The 23,600-nt window shown below is 36.3% G+C and overlaps 1 protein-coding gene across 2 annotated transcripts in view; it reads left to right on the top strand.

Annotated features, from left to right (window-relative positions):
- LOC120518374 (RNA-binding protein 25-like) overlaps positions 1 to 23,007 on the top strand; it is a 104,156-nt gene extending 81,149 nt beyond the window's left edge. For both annotated transcript variants that reach the window (XM_039741150.1, XM_039741151.1), the window contains exons 10-18: positions 67 to 187; positions 1,854 to 1,943; positions 2,214 to 2,287; positions 2,605 to 2,755; positions 10,506 to 10,893; positions 11,173 to 11,447; positions 14,264 to 14,362; positions 20,029 to 20,076; positions 20,871 to 23,007. In XM_039741150.1, the coding sequence (XP_039597084.1) occupies positions 67 to 187; positions 1,854 to 1,943; positions 2,214 to 2,287; positions 2,605 to 2,755; positions 10,506 to 10,893; positions 11,173 to 11,447; positions 14,264 to 14,362; positions 20,029 to 20,076; positions 20,871 to 20,963 (1,339 nt within the window). In that variant the 3' untranslated portion in view covers positions 20,964 to 23,007. The remainder of the gene's footprint in view (positions 1 to 66; positions 188 to 1,853; positions 1,944 to 2,213; positions 2,288 to 2,604; positions 2,756 to 10,505; positions 10,894 to 11,172; positions 11,448 to 14,263; positions 14,363 to 20,028; positions 20,077 to 20,870) is intronic.
- The last annotated feature ends 593 nt before the right edge of the window (positions 23,008 to 23,600 follow it).

Here is a 23,600-nt window from a genome sequence, read left to right as displayed (position 1 = left end):
TCTTCAAGGCTGCAAAATGTGAAAAAAAGTGAAGTTTCTGAATAATCTGATATTTGTGGTTCTCAGGGAGAAGAGCAGAGATAGAGAAAAGGACAAAAAACGTGATCGAGAAGAAGATGAGGAAGAACTGTATGAGAGAAGAAAATTGGAGAGAAAGCTGAGAGAAAAAGAAGCTGCCTACCAAGAGGTATTACAGTACTTAATTCATTTATTGTGTTTTAAATACATAAAATAGTGGGCTTGATAACAGGAGTTCATGTGGAAACAAATACAACATGAGCTAGGTAAAGTAAGATTTTCTTAAGAGAGCTTTCAAGATTCTTCTGTTTCCCATTTTGTAGAGGAAACCTAATTGGTTATGACGGAACAAATCTGGACATGCATCATTATTCCTCTAAAGCACCCCAAATGTAGTCTCTCTCTAGCCATATCTCAGGTCTGTGGATTGGTGACTTGGTTAATTTCTCCAAGATCCAGTAAATTATATCAGTCTGTTTTGGAAGAAGTTGCAGTCATCTTTGTTTATCTGGGGAGTCCAGACTTCAGTGTATATTTTGATAATTTGCACTGAGCTATTTATAATGTTAAGTTTGAAATGTACACTGTAGGGGGGTGTTTTGTGTGTCCATACTGTTTTTTGTTTTATTTCTTATTTAATGTAGTTTGCTATAATCTAGACATTTTAAGTGAATATTGGATTGTCTTTGTGATATTTTCATTTTGAAGAGACAGATAAGTGGTGAAAAAAATCTAGTATCAAAACAGATGAATATTTCTTTGTTGTTATGAATATTTAAACTTCACTAAAGGTTCAACCTTTAAAAAAGGGAGTCCTCTGATTTTGATCTTCATTCAAGTCATCCAAGGTGCTAGATTGATTGATGGATGAAATTTAGAGGCATTATGACTAGTCTGACTTCAGTGTTCCAAATATAATTGTTTGGATTTTATTCAGCATTATATTTTAACTAGGCTGACCCGCCTTTTAAGTTGACCACTTCTTAAGGCAATTCAGTATGTAGATCAATTTGATATTTTATACAAACTCATTAATTTGGTTATATTGCATTTGAGCGGTATTACTTTAATACTCGTAGTTTCTGTTATTTTTGTGATGAAATTTAAACTTTTTTCTATATTGAGGTCGCCCTTTTGAACCCCCCTGATATTTACAACGTGGTGAGGCATTTGTACTCCATCAACATTAATTATTTCCAGAGACATAATTTTGTCTATTTTTCCAGCGCATCGCGCACAAAAGCAAGGGAACGATGGGAGCACCAGAACTCTGCTCACATCATTTTGCTTCGTACCGCAAAATGCAAGTAGTAAGTCTGTGATAAGCAGAATACCGCTACGCTTTCCACTCGCGGGACGGAAGGACAATCCCGACTGCTTTTATATAGTAAGAAAGAAGAAGAAGATATCGCACAGTCTAGAGTAGAAAATCATCTTTTACCTGGAAAAACGAAACTACAAATCCCATTGTGCATTGCAAAATGGATGGGGCGTGTGTGAAACTCCGCGCCTGCGTAGCACTCACGGGACGGAATGACAATCCCGACCGCTTTTATATAGAAGGATTTGAATGTTCTGGATTATGTTGCTGTTTGGAATATAGAGGCTTTTTGCTTAATAAGCTTCAGCTCCTACAGGATCAAACTGCTTATTCTCTCCTATTAAATCCCAGTCTTTACAAAGTTGTTTTTATGTTTCACTAGTGAACTGGTAAATTGATATTAGTTTATAATTTGATATGTTAAGAATTTATTTTTTTGTTAGCACAGGTTGAATTTCAAGGAAAAACTTCTGTAAACAGTTTTTAATTTACTTTTTTGTGAATTTATTTTTAGCGGCTAAAAAACTGGGAAATTAGAGAGAGGAAAAAAGCTCGAGAATATGCAAAAGAAGCTGAAAGGGAGGAGGAACGGAGACGAGAAACAGTAGGTTTTGTATACATTTTTTGTGTTTTTCAAACTGTAAATATAGTCTGCTTTTGTTAAATAAACCTGACCATTCCTCTATATATGGAAACTGATTCATAAACTGTATTTATTGAAGAGTATACAGAGAAACGAGTATGTTTAATTTGAAATTCAAAAAGCAGTAGGCCCTGATTTTAGATGTCTTTGCATTACTCTAATTTTATCCTTTTTTTCCAACTGCTAACTCCATTTTGGATAATATTGTTTGTATTACTTTATATTCTATAGACAAAAGAAGGTAAAAGACTTAAGGAGTTTCTTGAAGATTATGATGATGACAGAGATGATCCTAAATACTACAGGTAAACTGGATTTGTAGTATAGTTCTCCCCCATTGTGCATATTAATTTCTGCCATTTTTAGAATTTTTCCCCAGCAATAATTAATTTGAAAGTTGTTCTTGTATGTTTTAAATTAACTGCTTATTACTAAGATTTTATTGTGAAAAAGGATGTATGTTAATTACATCAGAATTCTTTTTGATGGATTCTAATGAACACTACAATTTTCTCATTAACTACATATGACATTTTTCATATTTTACATATGTTAGCACTTGCTTATTTGGGGAACAAAAATGTAGTTTTTTAAATTATTTGCTGCTGTTTAAAATGTACAGAGGCAGTGCTCTTCAGAAACGCTTACGTGACAGAGAAAAGGAGATGGAAGCAGATGAACGAGACAGAAAACGTGAAAAGGAAGAATTGGAAGAAATACGACAACGACTTTTAGCAGAGGGTCATCCAGATCCAGATGCTGAATTGCAAAGGGTAAGTGTACTTATGGGAGTCTTGTGTTCCATTTTCATTTTAGTAATAACAAACAACTCGAAACTATGCAGTTGCATCCAGTTTTGACTTGCACTATTGCTTTCTTATTGAAAACATGTTTTTTATATAAAAGACTGGTGCCGGGTTAAACCAAACTTCTTTGGCCTTGAGCTAGGTTTATTGGAACAGATGATGTTTGAATACATGTGTAACACTGCTGTATACATGCATTGGTATATATATATATATATATATATATATATATATATATATATATATATATATATATATACATATATATATATATATATACATATATATATATACATATATATATGTATGTATATGTATATGTATGTGTGTGTGTGTAAAAATAAGATTAAGCCTTATGATAATGTTCTTCCACGGAGGATTTAGAGAGACGGATTGGGAGAAGTATAATGTGAACCTCTCTACAGTGTTGTTTATTTTCGGGTTGTAATGTTCATCAAATTTACGTATCATCTGGTCCATTGGCGGACCGTGCATCTCACACCTAGGCCTTCAGTAGTGCTCAGTCTGAATCAACCCGCGACTCAAAAACTAATTTATGGTTATAAAAACCATCTTAATATGCAGCAATACAGTATAAAGAGCCTCTGCATCGCAGATAGATAACTCCTGTAGCCACAATAAATGCCTTTATTGAATAGACAAACCAGGGATGAACAAGTTCCTTTCTACTGCCGCCACAGCCGCGACACACACAAAAAACATCAATAATAACTCATAAACTTGCAATATTATTTAGGAAAATCGCAACATTTTACTCACCAAAAATTCGGATTATTTGTAAACAAAATCCATCCTCCTCTCTTTCCTCAAAAACAGTTCAGTTACTCTGTCGTACGAATTATCCGTGTGCTTCAGTTCCACCAAAAAATCCCTTTCTGTCGCCATCGAGTCTAATGCTGAAAGTCGAACTTGCCCCGTCATATTTCTGGCATAAGTTTTAATTCGCTTTTGGGCTGAAAATGTCCACTCGACAGAAGCAGTGTACACGGGAATGGTCACCGCCAAATATACCAATGTGAACAGCTGCTTCATGCTCTCATTCAGATTTTTCTGATGAAGGAAGTCAAGGAGATCAGTGGGAGATTTTCCTGCAAAATCATCCATGGTATACATTACAGTCAGTTCTGTTTTTAGCCGAGACAGATCAAAAACCGCTCCGTGGCTCTTGTGTTAAACTGGAGAAGGCTGCATGTGGGAAATTTTTCTTGTATTCCTGAAATTTCTGGGTGTCGAGGAGCTTGACAAACATCAGGTTTTCATGGTCTTGACATCTTGCGTGTGTCTGGCAAATAATATTGTCCAGAATCCTGTCATGGAGTTGGCCGTAGTGCACGTTCAGTGGCCTCGTAGAGTTCCTTATATCAGCTTCTATCCAATCAATGGGTCTAAATACGTTGGCGTACGCCTGCTAGAGGGCCCTACTGACACCAACTAGAAATCAATAATCGACATTTATTCTATGTTAGAGTGCTTGCACAATGGATTGTGAAGGCCTCTCTGCCTGGCAACAAATGATGGCTGAAATGTGATTGGTTAAATGCTTTAATACGAAAATACATGCCTGGACGCATGCACAACCATCGGAAAAGGTATGAAAGGAAGCGGACAGACTATTTGGAATTATTTAATAAGTATTCATGGACAAAATATATAATTAACATCAGTTTGTGATTCAGATATTTTTACTTATGAATATGCTAAGCACAGTCCTTCACCCGCAAATATTTACCTTGTATGGGCAGGCACTCAATTATGTGGGAGGCGGGATGATGCGAGACACAACTCTGCCTCCCACGGCCATCGAGCTGCAGTCTGTTACAGTATATGGACGAAAATAGGTTCCAGTTATGACCATTACGCGTAGAATTTCGAAATGAAACCTGCCCAACTTTTGTAAGTGAGCTGTAAGGAATGAGCCTGCCAAATTTCAGCCTTCTACCTACACGGGAAGTTGGAGAATTAGTGATGAGTGAGTCAGTCAGTCAGTCAGTGAGGGCTTTTTACCTTTTATTAGTATAGATATACAGTAATCCCTCCTCGATCGCGGGGGTTGCATTCCAGAACCCCCCGCGATAGATGAAAATCCGCGAAGCAGAAACCATATGTTTGTATGGTTATTTTTATGTTTTAAACCCTTATAAACTCTCCCACACAGTTAACATTATTAGAGCCCTCTAGACATGAAATAACGCCCTTTAGTCAAAAGTTTAAACTGTGCTCCATGACAAGACAGAGATGACAGTTCTTTCTCACAATTAAAAAAATGCAAATATATCTTCTCTTCAAAGGAATGCGTTTCAGGAGTAGAGAATGTCAGAGCGAGAAAGCGAGAGAAAAGCAAACAATCAAAAAATCAATACGTGCTTTTGGGCTTTTAAGTATGCCGAAGCACCGCGATAAAGCGGCATTTTTTAGAGGAGCATCCGTATCCTCTAGGCAAACAGCCTCTCTGCAAACCGCACCTCTGCGAGAGAGAGACAGAGAAAAGCAAACAATCAAGCACCGTGCGGGAAGCATATCGTATATCATTGAGGAGTTTTAGTTAATACATAATACATGCTCTGATTGGGTAGCTTCTCGGCCTATATAATAAACCAACATGTGACAAGTTATCAGTGATAATACTTTCGAAAGACGTAAGTATCAAAAACGGAGTAAATATTTGTGTTTATCTAAAAGCAAAACATGAATCGACATTTCTGTCTAATTCACCACATTCTGATCTATTACTGTTTCCCTTGCTTTTCTCAGGTGGAGAAACAGGATTCGGAAAAACGAATAACACCAACACTATTTCTGGGCAAAATTTGGAATACGTTCCAATGTATTTAAACCACTTCTGTCATCTCAACGTCTAACGCAACATTACATTATTAATGCGTATCTAAAAGTCGAAGCTAATCGTCTTTTCTTTATTAAATCGATTCAAGCAAAACTTAGAATGGAACATATGCAAGGACTCATTGATCACATTCAAAATTCAAATATCATTAGTTCAGACAAATTTCAAAATAGGTAAAGCAGTAATATTACCATCATTATATCAAGGTAGTCCAAGAGCATTGCAGTTGGAACAGTTATATCATGATACAATGGCAATATCCAGAACTGTCGGTCGGCCAGATTTATTTATTACAATGACGTGCAATCCACAATGGCCAGAAATCCGGAGATTCTTGAAAACAATGCCACCAGCTACATCGGCTCTGTATATTCCAACTTTTGTAAATAGATTGTTTTATCAGAAAGTCTTAATTTTATTGAAAGAACTCAAAACAGTGTTGGGTCAAATTAAGGCATACATTTACACAATCAAATTTCAAAAACAGGGTTTACCTCACATGCATTTATTGGTTAATTTACAAAAAAAATGATTAACTGCTGATGATGTAGATCGTTTTGTCTGTGCTGAAATTCCAAACAGAGAAACCAATCTGGAATTATGGTACAAAGTCATTAAACACCTGTCTCATGGACCTCATTTAAAAGATTCAGCATGTTGGGACTCGAAAGAAAAAAAGTGCTTAAAAAAATTTCTGAAAGGTTTCGTTCAAACAACTGATAAGACTAAGGCTGGCTTTCCAGATTACCACCGAAGAGATAAATCATCACGAACAACACACTTATCGCGGAAATAAAGATGGAAAAATTGTGATGATTGATAATTCAATGATTGTACCATATAACCCGTATTTGCTGAAAAGATTTGATTGTCATATTACTGTCGAGTATTATGCATCAGTGATAAGTATTAAGTACATCTACAAGTGCATTCATAAAGGGCATGACAGAGTACGCGTAACTTTATCGAAAGAACAAGCACAGGACGAAGTTCAAGCATATTTAGATACTCGATACATTAGTGCAATGGAAAGCGGGTGGCATTTAATGGAATTACCAATGCACAGTCGAAGTCATTCTCTAGAATTATTACCAGTTCATTTTCCAGGACAGAATGTGGTTCAATTTAAAAAAATGTTGGCTTATTTCGAACTAAATAAAAAAGACGTAAATGCAAAAGCATATCCGTATGCGCAAATTCCTCAACATTATACGTGGCAAATACAAAAAACGAATATGGCATCCGAGAAGAATCAATTGCAAAAGTGTTGCACGATTAAATATTATATCGCCAAAAGATAGCAAATGCTTTCATTTAAAATTGCTACGAGAATCGAAAGGAGTAACATCATATAGAGATGTTCTAACTATAGATGGAAATACGTACGGTACCTTTCAAGAAGCGGCTTGAGCAGCTGGATTATGTAAATCGGATGACTATATGCATGAAGTGATGTCTGATGCCACGTCTGTAATGATGCCTGACAAATTAAGACACTTATTTTTATATTTAATTATGACCGGGGAAGTTGATATTTTACAATTATGGGAAGCACTCAAAGGACCATTATGTGAAAAGTCAAATGAACAAATGGCTCTTTCAATCATCAAAGAATTGTTAGAAGCAGAAGATTTAACAATGCAACAATTTGGACTTCCACAAGAAATTAACGAATCAGAGGTAAAGAAAGAGAGAAAACCAGACGAAGATGTAATAGTGGAAGACCATAGAAAAATATATCAGGAAATGTACTCAACAATTAAACGATGTTCAAAGATCCATTTTTGACACTATTCAAAAGAGTGTCCTCGGAGAAATTGAACAGCGATTATTCTTTATAGATGGACCAAGCAGAACATGGAAAACATTTTTTTATAAATGTTTACTCCATTATTGCAAACAGCTATTCAAAAACATTACATCGATAGCATGGACAGGTATAGCAGAAATTCTTCTTCCATACAGTAAAACAGCTCACAAAATGTTTAACTTACCTTTAAATATCACAGACAAAATGTTACAATGAACTGTATAAAGAAGATGAAACAAGAAATGTAACAGAATTAAGTTTTTGTTTGCGACGAAGCATCAATGATCCCACAAACAATATTAAATGTAATTGACAAAATGTTTAGGGACGTTTTTGGATCTGAAAAACCTTTTGCAGGGAAAAACCGTTATACTGGGAGGTGACTTTAGACAAGTTCTACCAATGGTCAAGAAAGGAGGCCGAAAGCAGATTTCCGATGCATGCCTAAAGAATGGACCTTTATGGTCTTTATTCCACCAAATAAAATTAAAAAAAATATGCGAGCAAATAAAAATTTGAATGATTTTGCAAACTGGCTATTAGACATTGGCAACTTTTAAATTCAAAATCTCAAAATAAAAGAAGACTTATTATATAAAAATCTTACAGAAGAATTTTATCTCTTAGGATTATCAACAGAAGAAATGAGTACATGTGCAATCCTAGCAGCAAGAAACGATGAAGTCAAACGAATTAACGTAAAAATCGTCGATTGGTTACAAGGAAAATGAAGTGCATATCAATAGACTCTGCTGAAGCAGTTGGTGGTGATGGTGCGGAAGATGAAAGCATCAACTTACAGTATCCCGTGGAATATCTACAAGCATTAATACCGTCCGGTCTCCCACCAGCTGAATTACTGTTAAAAGAAGGATGTATCGTAATGTTATTGCATAGTTTATGTATGAGTGATGGACTATGCAATGGAACAAAATTAGTTGTTTTAAAAATTGGTTGAACGATTCTAGCATGTAAAATCTTAAAAGGCGGCAAAACAGGAAATGTAGTATGTATTCCACGAATAACATTAGATACCAAAGGAGACCTTGATATGCCATTCGTAATCAAACGTTTACAATTCCCCGTTAGAATAGCATTTGCTTTGACAATTAACAAATCACAGGGACAAACATTTGAAAAAAAGTTAGTTTATTTATAAGAGACAAAGAAACGATATTTACTCATGGACAGTTATAAGTTGCATTGTCACGATGCAAGTCCAAAAACGGAATAAAAATTCAATGCGATCTTGAAGAAAATAATTCCAAATATTATTTTTACTGAAGTGCTAAAATAAAAGGGAAACTAATTCAACAGAAACAATTCCAAGAGAAAAAAAATATTAAGTGTGTATCCAGAAAACCAAACACGGGTTGGTGAGCGAAGCGAGCAGGGGGCATAGGCCCCTAGTATTCCTAAATTTCAGCTGTTGCCATCAGGCTGCAGATTTTGTTTGCCAATGGTAAAGTGCGACAGATTCAAACTCTTATTCCTAGAGGTATAAGCATTTTAATTTCTGATACATTTAGAGAGGCTGCTAAATTGTAAATTATTATTATTTTGTACTGGTAAAGGTAAAAATTATTCTTTTGTGTACTAGTTATAAGTACACATGCTCAAGACCACACCAGTTGTATGTTGTTGTGTCTTTGCTTTTTCTCTTGTATCTGTGTAGCAATGCCTTGACCCTCTGGCATAATAAAACTCTAAGAGAGTAATGTTTTGTAATCACTGACAACAACTATATTAAGCTGTATTCAGCAACAGTCGTTAGCTCCCTTGTTGGAATTAGTATTTTTACAATTGTGGTGTGTTACATAACCTGAATCTATATAGATATGATATAAAATACTATACCCCTTCCTTAATGATACGGCGGTAAGAAATCACATAGGAGAAATAACTTTGTTCTCTTTAATGATGGCTTACACTACATTACAGATGAAAGAAGCCATTGGCAAGAACCCAGTTTGGGAGTGGGGGCAGATGTGTAGAGTCTATTTTCTCGGCTTCATTGGATGGATTTTCAGGATCGGATGATCATCTGTCCGTCAACTTCAAAAGTGTGCCAGGCAATGTTCCAAGGCTTTATACTCTCTCTTCATGTGCAGTCCCCCACTGGGGTGAATCATGCCACTCCAAACAAGGCAAAAGAGGATACAATTTCATGCTGAGTTTGAGACACAGAAATTGTATAAAATGGTCATCAGTCTGACTGCACGTTTCCCCATCTGTCTTTTATCTGTCTTGTCTTATGCTTTGCCTAGCAGTTCTAAATGATGAGCCCCTGTGCTAAATCTGGCTCTGTGCTTGTGAGTAAAACAAAAAGTAGATTTATAAAATATATTTGTACAGAGGACAGTGACATATTAAACTTAACGTTCTGATTACATAAGCTGAACTAGATGGGCTGTCACATTGTCCTTTTGATGTTCATTCTTATCTAATCGGGCTCATGTGGGGCTGGAGACTATCCTGGCAGCATTATGATCAAAACCAGAACCGCCCATCACAACACACAGTCGCTCACGTGGAGCGAAGTTTACCATTTAACCTAACCTGCCCTTTGCATTTGAAACCAAATCATGTCACTGGACACAAGATAGCTAAATGCCAGCCTTATACTAGCAGATTTCTAACACTTTTTCTTCCTTTCAAGTAATATCTTCCTTTATTTTGATGGAAGGAAGACTTCCATAAGTATTAAGTTTGTAAACCCAGACAGCAAGTATGTTTTTTTTGTAATGGTTTGAGGACGCTTGCTCATATAGATGTCTTTTTTATTTAGTGCTGTACTACCTGTAGCACTTAAAATCCACCTTTATATATGCTTTTAGCAAAGGAATGAAATAGTTTAAATGCATTTAAAATAGTTTATCGTGGTTTTGTAGTTGGGAAATGGGTATGTTAAACCATATGTAACATTCATGTATATTTAGCCATATTTTCACAATTAAATGTTAGCCTGAAACCTGTGTGTCTAAATAAATAATTATATAGTTTTAAATTAATTTTTAATAATCCTTTTATTTTCTACTAAATAGATGGAGCAAGAAGCAGAGCGGCGTCGGCAGCCACCCATAAAACAGGAGCCAGAGTCTGAGGAAGAAGCAGAAGAAGAAAAAACACAAGTTCAGCAAAAGGAAGAAAGAAAAGATGTGGTTGACCAGGAGCCAGATTCGGAGGATGATGTTGATGAGCAAGAGGAAGAGGAGGAGGAGGAAGAGGAACCTCAAGAACAGAAGCCATGCCTTAAACCTACGCTAAGACCAATTAGCTCTGCTCCATCAGTGTCATCAGCTAGTGGAAATGCCTCGCCCAATACTCCTGGTGACGAGTCTCCCTGTGGTATCATTATACCCCATGAGAACTCCCCTGGCACACACCTTCAGGAGGAACATCGGCCCAAAATTGGGCTCACTCTCAAATTAGGTATATAATTTAGTTTTGGGTATTGTTATGAAGACCCAGATTCTTTTGGTTTTAAGATATACCTTACAGTAATTTTAAATGAGCTCTTTATGACCACATTTTTGTGTCAGTTTTCAAATCCAAAGAAACACCATATTTTTAATCAATGAAAATTCATCTTTATCTCATGCAGTCTTGCTTCTTCTGCACAGTTGTTATCTTGAATGTATGCAGGTATTGTTGTGCCTTTTTCACGATGTTTCTTTAAATGTATTGAGTAATTAGCATCATTCTTGTCAGGTTCTTCAAATAGCCCAAGTCAACCAAGTGGAGGGAAAAGAAAGAAATTAGCTGTGGATAGTGTGTTCAACAAATTTGACGATGAAGAAAGTGATGAGGTGCCTCGTAAAAGGAAACTGGTACCTTTGGACTATGAAGATGAAGACAAAGGAGGTGCTAAAGGCAATGTGAACACAGAAGAAAAGCGGAAACATATAAAAAGCCTCATTGAGAAGATACCAACTGCCAAGCCAGAGCTGTTCTCTTATCCTCTTGACTGGTCCATTGTAGACAGTGTAAGTAGCTGCTCTTAATTCTACAACATATCTGTTAATGTGTATTGTATCATAATGATAAATTCTAGTTTATAGTTAAAGTGCTGATTAATTTTCATGTGTACATAGTACTCAAAGTAAAATTAAATTCATTTTTGTATGTCTCTTTGGAACTGGTGATAATAATAGTAAAATATGTACAAAAAGATGCACACGATTATATAGTACTGTCTTCAGACTCCTATGTACACTGTTGAGTCAGATCATTCTAAGCAGTCTTGTCTGGAGTGAATGACATTGACTATCTCAAAACAATTTCATGGTCAGGAATATATTAGTGGTAAGCTTAGTTTCGGTCTTCATAGTTGACAAATTGAATGCAGAAGATTGTGATAGTCCAGGTTGGCTCCACACTCCCTGATTTCTTCCAGGCATCTCTTGAAACTGGAACAGTCGATGTCTGTGAGTTAAAATCCAATAAATAATCCAAATGAATGGAATGAAAGCATGCAGTCATCGGGTTCTTTATTTTATCCTTCCCGAGTCCAACACGTCTTTAACTCTCCGTCTCCCCGACTCATCCATCTCAGGTCTTCTAGCCGGTGGTGACACCAGCAGCCACAGTCAGAACCTCCGGCTGTTGCCCTGGATGCCTCTGTTGGCATCTGTCATGGGGCGAGTCAGCCTGACTCAGTCACTCCCCACTCCTCCATAAATTTGGTGGAGTGCCGATCACTTGCTCCTCCAAGTTCTACTTATCGTTCTCCCTCAAGCTGGTTCAGGCACCTAATACTTAAGTATAACTCACGGTTCTTATTTTTCCCCCCATTTTCCTCCCTTTGTATCATGCAGGCTCTCTTGTATCCTGCCAGATGTGGTCCTTTGCGTACCCCAAGATGTGAATGAGGCACCTGAGAAATCTGCTTGCATTTGCATATGAATGTGATCAGCCAAGCACCCCAGTCAGCCCTGCATGCTCTGGGTCTTGATTATTTAAAATTGTGTTTCACCATGACCTCTTATCAAAAAGATGAGGTTTGTAAAGGCCTAAGTGATTTTGATAAGGACTAAATCGGTGTCTACTGACGATATTGGTACAAGAAGAGAAACTCTATGAATTGCCAAATTTATTGCGCAGCAAAGACTTAATTGTTGCAAGGGGTCAACAAAAACTATCCCATCTGGTATGAACCAACAGAATGAGGACAGTGGCCTAAATCACAGACAGTTTTAATGATTATTACACAAGTAACGTGTCACGACATACAGTGTATCAAACCCTTCTGTGTATGGGACTGTATAGATATAGTCCTGTCAGAGTACCCATGCTAACCCTTGGCCACAGGCGAAAGCATCTACAAATTGTTTGTGAGTGCTGGAACTAGACCTAGGTTCAATAGAATAAGGTCATCAGGTCTGTTGAATCCCATTTTCTGTTTTGAGGATGACTGGGTATGTGTGCGTTGTTTACCTAAGGAAGCAATGGAATTAGAATGCACTCTGGGGACAAGAGGAGCTGTGATGATTTGGGCGATGTTCTCCAGGAAACCTTTGGTCTGGGCATTCATGTGGAAGTACAGTATATTTGATATGTATTACCTACCTTAACATTGTTGTAAACCAGTACATCCCAATAGATGTGGAATCTTTATGCAGGATACTGTGCCCTTACACTCTGCATGAATGATGCAGGAATAATAATAATACATTTTATTTATATAATGCCTTTCCCATGCTCAAACCACTGCACACAAACTCGGGAAGAACAGCATGGCTTATACAACATTGGGTATAAGTGGTATCTGCATAAAACACTAAATAAAGATAAATTAAGGATATCCAAAGCTTTTAATTAGAATAAGAGAAAATGAACTGGAATAAAAATACTTCAATAAAAGTACTACAAGGAAACCCTGAATAAGTAACAACTTGGAGAGGGTAAACTGAAAGAAGGCTCAGAATGTCAGGGTAAGTTCAATGCCTTCCTGAATGAATGAGTCTGAAACAGTCAGTCAGTTAGTTAGTAGAATGGGTTGAGGCAGCTGATCTCATTAATTTGAGGATGTTGTTCCAATGGATGTGCACTATACAGCAGAAAGCTTTGTCACCCATAGAACGCAGGTTAGTTTGAGGCACAATGAGATTGCCAGAATCGGCGGCTCTTAGTGGGTGGACATAAGCAGAGGGATGGAGAACGTTACTGATGTAGTCCAGTTGTGTGGTCATTTGATGCTTTATAGGTCAGTAATAGAATGTGATATTTAATCCCATAAGACACAGGGTAGCAGTGAAGCAGAGCAGAATGGCTGTTAAGTCTTTGCTGTTGCGTGTCCATTTAAGGACTGTTGCCGCAGAGTTTTGAATGAGCTGGAGGTATGATAGCATGTTAGAAGAATTGGGATTCTTCTGATTTCAGGATGTAACCATGGCCTCCAATTCTCCCCTTTCTCAAAACAATCCAGCATCTGTGGGATGTGTTGGAATAAAAGTCTGAACTGCAGTGACTCCACATCACAGTTTACATGAGCTATAAAATCTGCTGTCTATGTTCTTGTACCAGAGAACATAGGACTTATTTTAGAGGTCCCTTAGAGTTCATTCTTTCTCAGGTCTGATCTATTTTGACAGCACACGGAAGAGCAATTGTGTATTGGACAGACATTTTGACTCATCAGTATATGTGTATGTATTAATTTGTAGAGGTCAATTAAGATAAGCCAGTCATTATTAACGTTGAAGATTATGATTTTGCATTTGAATTTTTTTTTACTAGTTGTTCCATTGAGTTAATTTCACATGTTCTCTCTTTTTTTTCCTTCTTGACCCTGCTGTCATAGACATTAATGGAACGGCGCATCAGACCATGGATAAATAAAAAGATTATTGAGTACATAGGAGAAGAAGAAGCAACATTAGTGGATTTTGTTTGTTCAAAGGTATGTGTAATTTTTATAAGCTCTATTAAATGTCTTCTGTTCTTTAGCATTATAAATCCCGTATTAAGGTTGTGTGTGTGTGTATGTGTATATGTATATGTGTGTGTGTGTGTATATATGTATATATGTGTATATATATATATATATATATATATATATATATATATATATATATATATATACACACACACACACACTAATAAAAGGCAAAGCCCTCACTCACTCACTGGCTCATCACTAATTCTCCAACTTCCCGTGTGGGTGGAAGGCTGAAATTTGGCAGGTTCATTCCTTACAGCTTCCTTACAAAAGTTGGGCAGGTTTTATATCAAATTCTACGCGTAATGGTCATAACTGGAAGCTGTTTTCTCCATTTACTGTAATGGAGATGAGCTTGAACGCCGTGGGGCGGAGTTTAGTGTGACATCATCACGCCTCCCACGTAATCACGCAGTACATAGAAAACCAGGAAGACCTCAAAAAAGCGCTGAAGAAAACATGCATTATATAATTGAGAAGGCAGCGAAACAATAAGAAGCGGCGAGTGACATATACAACCATATTCATGAGTTCTGCTACTTGAAACAAAGCGATGTAAACCTACACTTTAAATTAAGTTCATAGACAGGCTGCGCTGGCGTTTGTAATTTAGTGCCTGCCCATATAAGGCCGTCCGTCAGCGGCAATCCAATAGCAAACTCCACTAAATATTCACGGGTGAAGGACTGTGTTTATGGAGAGGAAGATGAGATGGTCAGGGTGGTGTTTGACACAAACTCAGCGAAACTGCGAGAGAAAGTTTTAAGTGCCAGGACTAAGGTAACATTAAATACAGCCATGGACATAGCACGAGATGGCACCAGCACAGCTGGGAACCTTGATGCATGTACACCGAGCGGCTCACGTGAACTGGCGCAGTGCACAGATAAAAGGCAACAGTTCCAAAGAGCTGAACAAAACCGAATTACACAATTGAAAAGGCAGCAAAAATATGAAGCGTCTGATAAGCATATTCATAAATCCAGCTACTGCGAAACAAAGCACACGTTGGAAAAAGTCAATGTCCGCTAAAGGAAGACAGTGTAAAAAAAAAAAAAACCCGTGCATGCAGTGTGTCAGGTCTCAGATAAAGAAGAAGACGAGCTGTTTATTGATGCAGTAAGAAACGAATCGATGAAAGAAACCTGTCATCTTTACAACGATTGACAAACACGGAATGTAACTTGAACACAACACATCCTACAAATACGAACCTGATTGAAAGAAATAATGATAATCAAATCCTTGATGACAGCAACACTCAGTAACACTCACAAAACAAATACTGTATATTGACAGTCATGTTACGTTATTTTTAAAATGTTCCCTTTTCTTTTTCTAGCTTTTTAACACACTACTTCTCCGCTGCGATACGCGGGTATATATATATATATATATATATATATCCGATCTACATACTCGAATAATGGATACTTTATTACCATCAATGATTGTTTTGGTAAAGCCATACTCAGTGTATTCATTAGATGAGCGGTAAAAAGTAAGAGCGAGGGAGGATGCAGGCTGTAGTCTTGCGTCAACTCTATCTGAATTGCGCGATCACATTTCAAAAAATATATCTTTTCAAGTTCTATTTAGTCCATATTTGTCAAACTCAAGGGCCACGGGCCACATCCGGCCCGGCGTGTAATTATATCCGCCCCGAGATCATTTTATATACTGTATTATTGTTATTAATGGCCCAGGTATATGAAGCGCTGGTAACACAATAAACTACAGATCCCATAATGCAGCGCTTCAGCTGCCTTGCGAACACTTACGCGTTAATCAAGTCTAGCTTATGATGCTGCAAGTTATTGCGAAGCTAGCTCACGCGATGCTGAGAGAAAAGTTCATTCTGAAAATAGAGCCTATTTTAAAACCGATGGGAGGCTGAGTATATGTTTACTGAACCCGTGTGTCTCATTTGTGGAGCTAATGTGGCTGTAATTACAGAATTTAATCTAAGACGGCACTATGAGACAAAACATCAGGGTAACCTGAATGCAATGCAGAAGATACAGAAAGCAGAATAATTAAATAAGAATCTGACACTTCAGCGGACGTTTTACCGTGCACAATCACAAAGTGATTTCAAGTGAAGCTGCTTTTATGGGAGACACAAATGCACCAGTGCAACTTTCCCTCTTTCCCTGTTGCCAAGTAATGTTAAACCAAGTCGTCACTACGGTGTTCCCAAATCGCACTTTGCTGATAAACTGAGCGCACTGAGTTTGCACGGCGCTTTGGTGACTTTGAAGAACAAAAAAAGTCCGTCTACATGCGGCTCGAACCTTGTGCATGTTTGGTAGCACATATCTGTGTGAGAAGCTCTTCTCAGTGATAAAGACTAACAAAACAGCACACAGGAGTCGCCTCACTGATGAGCACCTGCAATCCATCCTGAGAATCTCCACAACACAGAACCTCACACCAAACAGAAACGAACTTGTGGCCAAAAAGATGCCAGGCGTCCAGCTCTAAAATGACATATGAGCAAAGACAACTGAATGATTTGATTTGTTATTGCTGAAAGGAACACATTTTATTTATATTTCCAGGTTTTGTTATGCAGCATGTTCATATTTGAATTTGTATAATTTTGACAGGATATATTTTTATGGAGAGCAAAATCTTTTGGGATATTTAAAATCTAAGTTTATTTTTATATAAAATTACATAAGAGTAAAGAAATTTGAATGTTTGTTCTTTTAATGTTTACTTTATTTCTAACTTGTATAATTTAGACAGGATATATTTTTATGGAGAGCAAAATATTATAAGTTGTTTAAGGTTTGAGTTGATTTATTCAGGAATAATATTCCTGTCTGTTTTACCATTCCTACCAAAGATATTTCTGTCGACTAAATAAAAATTCCTTCTATTTAAAATTTAAATAGAACTTGAACAAATCGATAGTTCATAATATCCACGCAGACTTGCACGTAAGAGCGGAGTTATCCGTTTTAACAAGCAGCGTATTGCACTGATCTGAAATAGCTGTGTGTGTATATATGTAGATATGTATGTATATGTATATATATGTTTATATATGTGTGTGTGTGTGTATATATATATATATATATATATATATATATATATATATATATATATATATATAGTTGTGTGTATATATATGTGTGTGTGTGTGTGTGTGTGTATGTATGTGTGTATGTATATGTATGTGTATATATGTAGATATATATATGTGTATATGTATAGATATGTATATATATATATGTTTGTGTGTGTGTGTAAATATATATATATGACAACACTCATCACTCACAACAGTGACAAAACAATTACATTGACAATCATGTTACGTTATTTTCAAAATGTTTCCTTTTCTTTTTCATTGCTTCTTTAACACACTACTTCTCGCTGGCTGGTATTTTGCTAGTATATATATATATATATATATATATATATATATATATATATATATATATATATACACACACACACATACAGTGGTGTGAAAAACTATTTGCCCCCTTCATGTAGGTTTGGATTTTTTTTTCCCTAAATAATAAAAACCATCATTTAAAAACTGCATTTTGTGTTTACTTGTGTTATATTTGACTAATGGTTAAATGTGTTTGATGATCAGAAACATTTTGTGTGACAAACATGCAAAAGAATAAGAAATCAGGAAGGGGCAAATAGTTTTTCACATCACTGTGTGTGTGTGTGTGTGTGTGTGTATATATATATATATATATATATATATATATATATATATATATATATATATATATATATATATATATATATATATATATATATATAATCTCAATCAAGTAAGCGAACTAGCCACTGTGGCGCAACATCTGAGGCATGTTGTGGGCAGTACAGCTATCAATCAGAAGCAGAAACTTCCTTTTCTTCATATTGTGAGGTTTCTGAAGTGCGATTGAAGCATCTGTGGAAGATTGTTTTCTGTTGCCGGGGCAGGGCAACCACAGGCTCGCAGCTTTGGGATGCTCTTTGGCATGTCATCCCATTGGGGGAGGTCCCAAAAGAGTTTAGAAACCTCACAATAGTGACTTTGCTTTTTCTTGAATGTGTGGCACAATAATAGGAATATTTCTTGAAGAGCATCTGCCATTTCTATAGGAGGGTGACAATGAGTTAAATTCCAATAGATGTTTTTCAAACGTTGATGAGCAATAAGCAAAAGGTATCGCTGAAAACCACAGAAAACAAACACAGCAAAAAAAAAAGAAAAAACAGGAAAGTTCAAAAAAAAGAGAAAAATTTACAGTGTTTGTGTTTGGGGATCATTGTGCACAACCGAGCTACAACCACAGAACTAACTGCTCTGTGGATGATTCAATCAGGCATTTCATTGTAATGAAAGTATCTGCTGAATTTATTCCATTGTAACAAGATTTCTATATACTCTGTCATATGGGGAAACTGATGTGACCATAAAAATATTTTGTTATAATGAAAATTTCGTAACGATACTCGTAACAGAATTTAACCTGTATATGTGTGTGTATATGTGTGTGTTTATACAGGGTGGTTCAGATCTAATTATGCAGATCCATTTTGTTTGGATGACTTTGATTTATGCAGGGACGATTCAATTTCAGTGCAAAGACGATTCTTCATGTTGTCAGTTCGCACACTTCTCGATAGTCCGGGATTTTTCGGGTGATTTTCTATGTAATAAACTTAAGTTATAGCGTAGTGAAAGTTGCATTATTAGATGTGGACCTATCTGTCTGTCTGTCTTTTAGTTTCAGCCCCTCCCAAATTACTGTCTTTAGCGGTACCTAATATCTTTGTCACCTTTGTAAGAAGATGGATTGACAGTTTTATGTGTCAAGTCTAAAATAAGGACCAGTTATTTGTAATGATTATTGTGGTGCTTTGTACTGTTCTGCATATGGAAATGCATGACTTCTTTTAGTTAAAGAGAAGTGTGCAGAAAACAAAATTATATTGTACTGTTACAGAAATGTTAGTGTTCATGTTAAACTCCAAAATCTAACTACACTCACTGAAAGCAGTTTGTTTTAGCAGCCTTATAATATTTTAGTGTATTAGCTAGCTTGTGCCTGCCAAACCTGAAGTGGTTAACCATAAAAGCCTGTAGTTTAGCGCTGACTCTACTATGTAGATGGTCACCTAGGGCAGCAGAGGGCTTTAGGGGGAGGCAGTTTGTCAATCCGCACAAACTCCGCTCAACAGAAGCTTGCGAGAAGTTGGGAACTTCTAAATCCACCATCCTTCAATGCAATATACATTATTTACAATGAGCATGAAACTCTAATGGGGACCCCCTGTTGTTGGATTCAGTATACTTCAAAACCCCAATGGGGATTGGGGATGGGCTCTTCAGTTTCATTTGCACCTACCACACTTGCTTACATGATACGTTGTGGCCTGTGTGTTGGAAATGTGAAAATCTTGTCTGCCTACCCAACACCCAAGCTTTTCCACGATACATGTATAGTATTTGCCTTCAAGACTGTATGGTTTGGGCGTTATGATTTTCACATTTGTCTAGGTCAGTGAAAGGCTAGAGCTGGCCCTGCAGTAGTTTTCTGAATATAGATGATAGTGGATTTTGAGAAACATCTTAAAAGACCAAATTTATTCTGCTTTACCTACAGGTCATGGCTCACAGTACACCGCAAGGCATTTTAGATGATGTAGCGATGGTAAGTCAATATAAGTGGGTTTTGTTTTCCTAAATGCACATCTCATCTTGTTGCTTTTTATTATTTTGCCTTTTACTTACTTTGGGACTTTTGATTATGTGTTCTTCACCCTCTTTGGCATTAATAGTTGTTGCTATATTAAATTGCTTTTCAATTTTTTATAGAATTATTAAATATAGAACTTTATTTGTCCCGAGGGGGAAATTTAGCTTTTATAAAAGCTGGACAATTATATAGAAATATTATAACATGAGAAGAACAACCTCCATTCAAACACTTTCATAGAATTAGGAAAAAAAGAAAAACTTCCAACTTGAATAAAGATTACAAAGAAGTCCCATGGGGGTACTATAAAGATGTACTGCCATAGGTAGTAAGGAGCCCTGGTGGTGTTTCTTGACACATTAGCGCTCAATATTATTCATTTTGATACTAAGTAAGCCAGTGGTAAAGGTTCATAATTGAAACATATTATTATGCTGTTGTCGTACATTTTCATTTTCTGTTGTATTCAGAAAAAAGATGGTATTTAAATTTGGGAAGCTAGTTTAGAGAGAGACAGGCAGACAGACAGACAGACAGAGACAGGAAGGGTTGGGAGCATGCACTGATACAGAGCGTTGCTGTACTCCTCATATGACTGACTACTCAGGATCCCTAATTAAAGCACGAGGGCAGTCATATGGGAGTTAAAAGAAAAATAATAAATGTGGCAAAAGGCAGTTGACTCATCAGGCTTGATATCTGAGCATTAGGCTGTTTGATGTTTACTGTGGTCTTTTCTTTACTTACAGGTGCTTGATGAAGAAGCAGAAGTTTTCATTGTAAAAATGTGGAGGTTATTAATTTATGAAACAGAGGCAAAGAAGATTGGATTAGTGAAATAAACGTGGAAGGAGGGGAAAGATGAACTAATTTAATATTAGCTGCTTTCCATCCATTATTCAGTCCAACATTAAACTATTGTTCTGGATAATTCTCTCTGGGGGCTGGATTTTTAAAACAAAAAGAAGAAAATCAATGGATGTCTCGCCTGTGAATTTTTTTTTTTTTTTTTTTTTACTGTTTCAAGCAGTAATTTAAATCAGCATTGTTCTGGTTGTTCTGTTTTATTTGTGCACTGATTTTAGTGTGCCCTGACAAAACTGTACTGAGCATGTTCTGAATTAATAATTCAGGTCTGCTCCTAAAGATCTGCTTCTTCTGTTAGTTTCTTGTCACATGTTAGCCTTGAGTTCACTCTCCAGCATTTGAATTTTATATTAATGTTTATAAATAATTGGCCCATCAGTGGGATGACACTTGAAAAATCAGAGTTTGAGGTCTCACAAGGAAATCATCAATGCCAAAATTGCATTATTTAACTCGGCATCCTGTAGCAGATTGGTTACTCAAAAACATGGAAGTATTTTTCTTTGTCTTGAGTATCCCCCATAGAGTGTTTCAGGTGTTATTAGAATTTTTATTATTGTTAAAACAAGTAACATTCTTGATCCTGATTTTGTTTGTGCTGGCCAAATTTACCTAGTCTTTTCCTCAAGACACCTTGATTTGTGGTCTAATACTTATTTTTCTTGTTGTCCAATAAATGACAATAGCCTTAGATGACCCACTAAACTCTTTTGATTTAATAATTTTGTAATAAAAAGACAAGTAATACTTCAGCTGTGGTCATGAGATGTCCAACATCATTGTTAATGTCCGTTTTAAATATGCTGTTCAGAAGAATTTCAATGACACAGTTCAGTTTCCTTTCAAGGAATTGAGTGATGTTTTTTATTGACAAATCTTTAGCTCTTTACTCTTAATCTGAAGTTATCCTAACATACCTAAACTTTCTTTTGACCTTCAGTATAACTTAATGCCTTTCTTTATTATGTATCTTCTAACATGCATGTAAATCAATGGATTCAAACACCAGGTAGGTACCTATGTTGCAGAGATGGTGCTTCTATTGTTTACTGTTTACTCGGTATATGCTGGCACATTAAAAGAGCAAACTTCAATGTCTGCCAGTTTGACTCGCCAAATAGTACTACCACAAATGACTGACCATTTAATAGTTAAATCACATATTTTACTAAGTAACATTTTTTGTTGCTTATTAGCAGTGTGATCTTCAGGGACTGAAAGTGTAGATATGTCAGTTGCTGTCAAACAAAACTTTTCTGAAGGTAACCCCGTCACAGATATGTATAAACCCACTGGCCCCCATTTGCTTATTTACCACATTTTTGGGTTTAATTCCTTGTCTGTACTTTTCACAGTAAACTTTATGCTGGTTCTGTTCTGCTTTTCATTGTTTTTTAAAATGTAGGATTTGGGCCACACAGCTTTGTCCTGACTGTTCTATGTCTTAAATTTTAGAATGACCTCTTATCACTAAACTAATGCTGTTTCAGTGTTGCTGTCTCAATACTTTTGTGGGTGAGAACATTTTTTTTGTTGTTTTCTTGAACATGGATGGTAGGTTAGGTTTGACTCGGATAATGTTAACAAGATTAGAGCATGTTAAACGGCTCGAGTCATTTTTTGCCTCTCTTTTAGAGCTTCTCATCCCTGATTTCCACAGAAAGTTTGAATTTTTGACTCTGGTTGCTTTGTATCTAAATGATCAACAAAATTGAAGACTCTTACCCCAAAGACTGTCATCCAAATGCTTATCTTAGCCAGTCTGATGTGATTAAATTTTAATTTTGTTTTATTCAAATTGCTGTAAATTTTCAAGTCGTACAGTAACTGTAAAAATGTTGGAAACCTTTTGTGCAAAATGTATATATCAGCATTGAGATGGACCTGCTGTGAACACCAAGCACTGGGAACCCATGCTAAAAATAATTTATTTTGGACCTCAAAGTATATTTAGTTTAAGCTTATGGCTTAATATCTTTGTAAATAGTGCTGGGTGAACAAATTCAAACTTTGTCAGGCTTCTTTTTTGCCAGAGGACAGTTTTGTTTTTTTTTAAATGATGGTTCTTAGAAAGCTTGGACATTTCCATATCAGTTTTCAATGTGTATAAATGGAGGCTGATTGTAATATTATGCATTAAGCATGGTTTAATAAAAATAAAAATTTTTTACATGTACATTTTTATTAGGATTCTCTTAACAATCGTCCTTAGATAGTGGGTTATAGTGTGTCTTTGTAGAATCTTGTAGGGTACGCATTGCGAAGATCAACACAAATAAGCCAAGTGTGTGTGTGTGTGATATATATACAGTGGAGGAAATAATTATTTGACCCCTCACTGATTTTGTAAGTTTGTCCAATGACAAAGAAATGAAAAGTCTCAGAACAGTATCATTTCAATGGTAGGTTTATTTCAACAGTGGCAGATTGCACATTAAAAGGAAAATCGAAAAAATAACTTTAAATAAAAGATAGAAATTGATTTGCATTTCATTGAGGGAAATAAGTTTTTGAACTCCTACCAACCATTAAGAGTTCTGGCTCCCACAGAGTGGTTAGACACTTCTACTCAATTAGTCACCCTCATTAAGGACACCTGTCTTAACTAGTCA

The sequence above is a fragment of the Polypterus senegalus genome, chromosome 18, assembly GCF_016835505.1.
Source record: "Polypterus senegalus isolate Bchr_013 chromosome 18, ASM1683550v1, whole genome shotgun sequence".
NCBI classification, from domain to species: Eukaryota; Metazoa; Chordata; class Cladistia; order Polypteriformes; family Polypteridae; genus Polypterus; species Polypterus senegalus.
Note: the sequence above shows the minus strand (reverse complement) of the source record. Positions and strands in the feature narration are given on the sequence as shown.